The sequence below is a fragment of the Triticum dicoccoides genome, chromosome 4B (assembly GCF_002162155.2).
Source record: "Triticum dicoccoides isolate Atlit2015 ecotype Zavitan chromosome 4B, WEW_v2.0, whole genome shotgun sequence".
Lineage (NCBI taxonomy): Eukaryota > Viridiplantae > Streptophyta > Magnoliopsida > Poales > Poaceae > Triticum > Triticum dicoccoides.
In genome coordinates, this window is record NC_041387.1 from 589,816,698 (window position 1) to 589,823,315 (window position 6,618).

The following is a 6,618-nucleotide window of genomic DNA, read 5'->3' on the forward strand; positions in this document are numbered from 1 at the left end:
CTCTACGTCGCTGGTTGCGATCTCTGCAGCCTTAAACAAAAACTTGGCTATCGGTTTCGTGGCATTGGTTTATCATCCTCGCCCATGCTTTTTCGGACGACGTCGCGCTCATGCCATTACCAGCGATCGCAATGCCGGCGACAAGGCAGAGCCCACGTACAAGGAGGGTGGCGACCTGGTGGCAACGGATAGCCCACGTAACGTGCAACATCACCGAGCGCGTCGACCTGCTGCCCGACCCGAACGATTTGTTCGTAGGCAGCCCCGCCCGTGGCCACGCCGAGCCAACCACAGCCGCATCCCCTCCCTCCGCCGCCTCGCGTCGCGGCAGCCAGCAAAGAGCTCTCCCCAGTTCCCCGCCGGGAGCTCCCGCTCGACCCCCAAAAATGCCCTCCGCCTCGCTCCTCCCCGCCACATCCGCCGGGGCGCAGCCCTGCCCCACCCTAGCGCCGCCCCGCGGCCGGCGCCGATGCTGCCGCGTTACGGCCGCCTCCGCCCCATCGCCTTCCGTCGGCTTCGGCCTCGGCCGCCGGGCCGTCTCCCTCGCGGGCGTCGCCGCCTGGCTCGCCACTACCGCCGGCCGTAAGCATGCTACTACAATATTCAATGGGCAGCTCGCCTGTGTGTTTTGGGCGAGCTGTGTGCGATGTGAGTGACCAATTTGCCGTGCCACGGATGTTTGCAGGGGCAGAAGCCAGTCCGTTCGACAACTACGTCAAGAAGTACTAATCCGTGTCTCCATTTTTCTTTGCGTTAACACCACCTTGTGGCTTCGCGCTGACCTTCAATTGCCTCTGCTGCTAGGAAGAAGCTGGAGCCATTGGAGACATACGTCCCGGCTGTGCTGCTGACCCAAGACCAGTTCAGGGATCTAGGTGAGGCTGATTTACTGTTGATAAATTTGGTACCCAATGCACCGACTTGGTCGGCACACGGGCTGTCCTGATTGAACATGCGCAAGAAAGTTATTCCAGTTGCAAGTGCACGACTGTTTGAGCAACCATTAGCAGCTGGGTTCTTCATCTGCAATCGTCCAGAATCAGTGTGAAATGTACAGTTTTGTTCAAAGTTCTTTTGCAGGTGTACCATATACATTATTCAATTATCATGTGCTTCTTCCAATGGAAATGGTCCTTTGAAACAAGCAGAATACAATTGCTACAACTCAATTATCTTAGATTCCACCTTTGTCAGATGTTTTTAACCTTTATATGCTCTTCATACAGAGAAATCCTTGGAATTCGAGAAGCCAAGGTTTGATGAGAGTAGATCATTGCTTCGTTCTGGTCCAGCATCATCACTACGTATCAATATTCGAGCAGTAAGTCAATGATTTGGTGAATGTTGGTACATTACTAGTGCATTCATGTTTTTATGACTAGCTAGCCCTTCTACTTCTCAAGCTTCAGGTGTCCTAGGGTCTTGAAATTATTCTTAGGCCATAGCATTATAGAGTATCCATATTTCATAATTATGATTCCTTTACTTCTAGCTATGCATACTGAAACTGTGTCGTAAACTTAATGTAGGTGGCACAATATGCTTCTACTAATGGCCAAGGCAAAACTGCCTCTGATGCAGTCGACGAATGCTTACGGTAAATGACACCCTTTTTAGAAGTACATACTTGTTTGCCGAATGTATTGGAGCTTAGGAGCTGTTATGCATGCTGTTTCCTAGAGCGTTGGAAGATCTCGACTCGCTGCTACTAAAGGCTTCACGGAAAGACTCGTCAGCATCTGTTGAAGTCATGAGGAGCAAAATTGCTGTAGCCCTTGGAGCACTAGACAAGTATTGCCAAATAGTACAAAATCTTTATCCATCTTGAAATCAAAAGGAGGCATTACTCATACTTCTTTGTATTCCTGTCATTTCAGCCTCCTGCAAACCGTGCCATCAGCTGTTATGGATAAAGGAAAGGCGATTGCTGATGCATACAGGAGCCCTTCAGATGGTTATTATGAAGAGGGTAATGGCGCAGAGTTGGATCCCAGCCTGAAGCAGCTTCAGGACATTCTATAATGCTGAATCTTGCTGAGGTTAACGCATCTTGTACTGTTACGTTTTGTCAGTATGATTAAATTGCAGAGTGGGACAAAGAAGTTCGTAGCAGAACAATTACCTGTGGCAGTACTTCTAGAGTATATAGTACTAGTGATCTAAACGCTCTTATATTTCTTTACGGAGAGAGTATTACTTTTCATTATAGTAAACTGCACGTCAGAACACCGTTTCTTCTAATGTTTTATACCTGACTGTCTGTATAAATTAAACGAAAGTTTGAGCATAATCCTAATTCTGCAGAACCGTATAGGCTCCTAGTATGAAACCATCACCCAAATATTGTAACGTAGAGATTACACTGCACAACAGTGCGCTAGTGATCTGCACTCGTTGTAACTTGCATTCTAAATTCCAAGCATTCATTTGCAGTGGACAATACATAAGTGGATCTCAGAAGAAGGTTGCATACTTGCATGACATAGGGTCAACTCAAAACTCTGATCACAACAGTTAATTTACAATACTACTCCCTCCGTTCCAAAATAGATGATTCAACTTTGTACTAAAGTTAGTACAAAGTTGAGTCATCTATTTTGAAACGGAGGGAGTATATATCTTCAGCAGCAGATATGGTTTGACCAACAGATCAATCAAAGTACTCCCTCCGTTCCTAAATGTAAGTCTTTGTAGAAATTTCACTAGGTGGACTACATACGGAGCAAAATGAATGAATCCACACTTAAAATGCATCTATATACATCCGTATGTAGTTCATAGTAAAATCTCTACAAAGACTAATATTTAGGAACGGAGGGAGTAATAAACACCAAAAAGCCCATTGTCATTTGCGTCAACATATAAACATTCTCCAAATTAAGCACACATTAACCAACAGAGAAACCAAGAGCAGGAGGCATAGAATTCCTGAGTAACCACATGAGTAAGAAGGAAGGACCACCAGTCTGTCGTCCATCGTCGTGTCGATGTACTTGGGGAAGGCACATGGACAGTACGTTGTGATGCAGCGGCGTCCTTGGTCGGAGAACGGCGCCACTGCCTCCACAGCCGCACGTTTCATGTCAATGGCGATGACGCAGGCCTTGTCATCTTCATCGTTCACCCTGGCCATCATGTATACGAAATCATCATCTTGCGTGCTCAGGGTTGTGCCGTAGAAAACGAGCTTCTTCTTCAGTTCCAGTTGCTTGGTCTTGTCGTTCCACAGGTCAGGAAGCAATGCACGATAGCTCGGGTCAACCGAGATATCGGCGACATCGTCCGTGAAACGCCGGCGCCAATTGTCCCAAGACACCATCCTGGTAAACGTGGTGGCTATCCACCCTTCGTCGCTCCCACCATCGCCTTCGTAGACGTCGATGTCGACGAGCTTGATCAGGCCGTCGCAGCAGGTGACATCGCGGATATACTCGGGGAGATCTGCGCAGTAGAAAATGCCACCATCCTCGTCGGTGGTGCATACCCTTGGCTCGGGCACTGGGATGTACTGGATCACGGGATGCTCGTCGAACAGGTTGGTAACCAGAAGGATGCCGCGCATGACATCAACCCAGCCCAGCGAGTCTGCTCCCACGGTGATCTGCTTGGTGGTCTCGTGATCGTGGTTACCCAGCAGTAGCTTGTCAGACTCCGATAGGCTCTGCGAGGCCCGCTTAGCGGTCCACGCCCGGGTCTCCGACGAGAAGACGTGGGCGTCGAACTGCCATGGCTCATCACCGGCGTTGGGAACCCAGTTGAGATAGGCCACGGCGTAGTGGTCGCCGCAGGGCAAGAGGCCGAATTCCTCGGCTACGAAGCCTCGAATGTTGGGGTCCGGAAGGAGGTCCAGCGATGGCTTCCCAGGGCCAGCTCTGTAGACAAAATACTCGTAGTGGCTAATCCAGGTGGAGTGCAAAGTTACGCTGAAGAGAACGAGGGCTCCCTCCGCGTTGATGACCGAGGCCTCGTAGTGGCTGTAGGAGTGATCATCGTCGTCGTCTTCCTTGAGGCCGGGGCAGTGGACGGTGAAGTAGGAGACGCCCGGCGGATCCACGAGCCAGAAGGACAGCGCTACAGCCTGGCCGTCACTCGTCGTGGACTCGGCGGTGGTGGCGTTCCGGCGGCCGGAGATGTACGACAGTTGCTGCAGTAAAACTCAGTCGGGGGAGCCGGAGCGCCGGGAGGCGGAGTCGGCGGCGTACGATGGTTCCTGCAGGGTCGGGGGCCGGAAGGAAGCGGCGGGCAAGCGGAACGGTATCGACATGGATATACCGAACGATTTGGCGCCCCGTTGGGTGGACTGGACGCCTGAACACCGGAGCGGAGGAACTGCGTTTTAGCGTGTTTGGGAGTTGCGACGGCAGTGTATATGTATATATGTAGCGGCACGTGCGTGCGAGGTGCGACGCAGCTGGGCTGCGAGTCCGAGTCTGAGCGCTGTCGGTGCGCGCTGTGCGTTCGATCTGCTTCGGTTTTCTGCTTTTCTTTTTCGTTTTCTTTTTTACTTCTTTGGTTTTAGTTGTTTATTACACAAAAAATATTTCATTCTACTTTGGTTTTTTTATTTCGCCTTCTTCTTTCTTCGTTATACTTTGATTTTCTTATGTTTCCTTTTTTGGCTTTATCGTTTTCTTTGGTTTCATTGCTTTTCTTTTGGTTTCTTTGTCCGATTTCTTAGGTTTTCCTTTTTAACACATGTCTACTATTTTCTCAGTAGGCAATTTACATTTTTAGAGCGCATGTGAAACATTTTTCACATACACGTTGGACATTTTAAATATACATCATGTACATTTTTCAAAAATAGATATTTGAATACTTTTTAACATTTTCCAAATAGAAACACTTTTTTAAAAACTATTCAAACATTTTTAAATTGTATAGTCATTTTTTAAAATATCATGGACATTTTCTTAAACATGTGAATATGTTTCTAAATGTTACATGCATTATTTTAATAAAAATAAATATTTTTCCAGCCTAGACGGTCATTTTTTTGTATTGTGTATAATATTTTTTTAATATCATGGATATTTTTATCGAAATGAGGGAATATTTCCATAAAATATCATGTACATGTTTTAATGGCACAAACATTTTTTACATTATGAAAACATTTTTTTACATTGTATACATATTTTTTTCTTAAAAAATTGTAATTGTTTTTGAAATGCCAGAACATTTTAAATTGTCACAATTTTTTTAAAATTATCAATATTTTTTAAACTGCGCTAACAATTTATATATATGTTAACACCTTTTCAAATTCATGGTTTCAAATTTCTTAAGTAAACGTAAGTTTCAAAATATATGCATTTAAAACATAAATAAAAGTAGAAAGAGAAGACAATCGAGTGATATCAGCATGATGACCCACGGTCCAACACCGCGCCGTGTAGGCGAGGCAGTCGTCTGCCTCGTAGCAGGCAACACATAGTTGTGCCCCACAAACACCGGCCTCTTTGTCCAACTGCATTAACGTGTTTGAAGTCGTGGGCTTTTTGCTAGCTTGTTGAGCGGTTGGCCCTATCTAAAATCATTAGTGTGTTTCATAAGCCCGGTTAATGAAATTTTGTAGTATTATTTTTTGGGGAAAAAAGTGTATGTACCCCCCTCTGATGTATCTGGGCAGAGCTCGTTTTTATGAGAAACATGGTACAGACGCAGACATCTTCAGAGGTGAAATTTTATTAACTTGTACCTTTTTCACAAATACGGAAAATTTGTCTATGTTATCATTGATAGAAGAAAAGAGAATGAATACAATGAGGTACGATACATGTACGAACGCAAGATGACGTGAACATGATGCCCAAATCAGAGAAAAATAGACAAGGGGCGCTTGGCCCGGACAAGCAAACGACACAGCTAAAACCACTAACTAGGGAGGCAGTCGAGACCAATGTGGAGTCTGACAACCACAAGTCTAGCACCGAGAACCACTATGCAGGAATGCCCGCCAGCGACCTCCTGCCGCTGCTATATTCGCATCAGTAGAGAGTGCCCGCCTCCACTAGTAGAGAGTCTGCAGTGGCGGGCGCACAACTCTGCCTGTGAGTGATTATAGTTAAAGCAGTGGCGGGCACGTTTCAACGTCCGCCATTGAAAGCTTTGTCATGCAAATTAAAAATTCTGCGCATATTTGCTGTCATGTCTACATTTTGCTTGAATGTAAGATCATAATTTGCAATACGCTGCGATAAGAAATTACGATACATATTGCAACATACACTAAATCACTAGCTAATTCTTATCATGAATAATATTAGTACAACATAAAGCAATGAACATCTATATATTCAACAACTCTCTAATGTTTAGTACTTACACGGTCCGATAAAATAAGTGCATACAACATATATGTTCAATATAGTGCTATAGCTAGTTCCAGTATAGCTAGTGCACCATGGAAAGTATGTATTACGGTGATTGTTGGACATCATATCAAAGATAGATTTTGTTGCCGCCCTCATGACCCTCCTCAAATTCCTAAAGAAAAGGTAAGAACGCCTTCCCAACTTGCATGCCAAATTGTGTGGCAATGTCAATCCAATTTTGACCATGCAAATAAATTCTCCTTCTCTCGTTGGTGAGAGTGAGGGTCAAGGGAATGCCATT

General features: G+C 45.6%; 1 protein-coding gene across 1 annotated transcript; it reads left to right on the plus strand.

Moving 5' to 3' along the window:
* Positions 1-244: 244 nt before the first annotated feature.
* On the plus strand, positions 245-2,228 carry LOC119291623. The gene is made up of 7 exons (XM_037570418.1): positions 245-582; positions 686-722; positions 805-875; positions 1,227-1,321; positions 1,530-1,597; positions 1,681-1,791; positions 1,878-2,228. Exons 1-7 carry the CDS (start codon positions 387-389, stop codon positions 2,020-2,022), a joined length of 723 nt encoding a protein of 240 aa, XP_037426315.1. The 5' UTR covers positions 245-386; the 3' UTR covers positions 2,023-2,228.
* Positions 2,229-6,618: the final 4,390 nt, after the last annotated feature.

Excerpts from the sequence above, each read along its gene's own strand:
- LOC119291623 (XM_037570418.1), top strand. The coding sequence starts at position 387 with ATGCCCTCCGCCTCGCTCCTCCCCGCCACATCCGCCGGGGCGCAGCCC. Across the intron at positions 723-804 it reads TTCGACAACTACGTCAAGAA|GAAGAAGCTGGAGCCATTGG; the intron begins GTACTAATCCGT and ends CTCTGCTGCTAG. Across the intron at positions 1,322-1,529 it reads TACGTATCAATATTCGAGCA|GTGGCACAATATGCTTCTAC; the intron begins GTAAGTCAATGA and ends AACTTAATGTAG.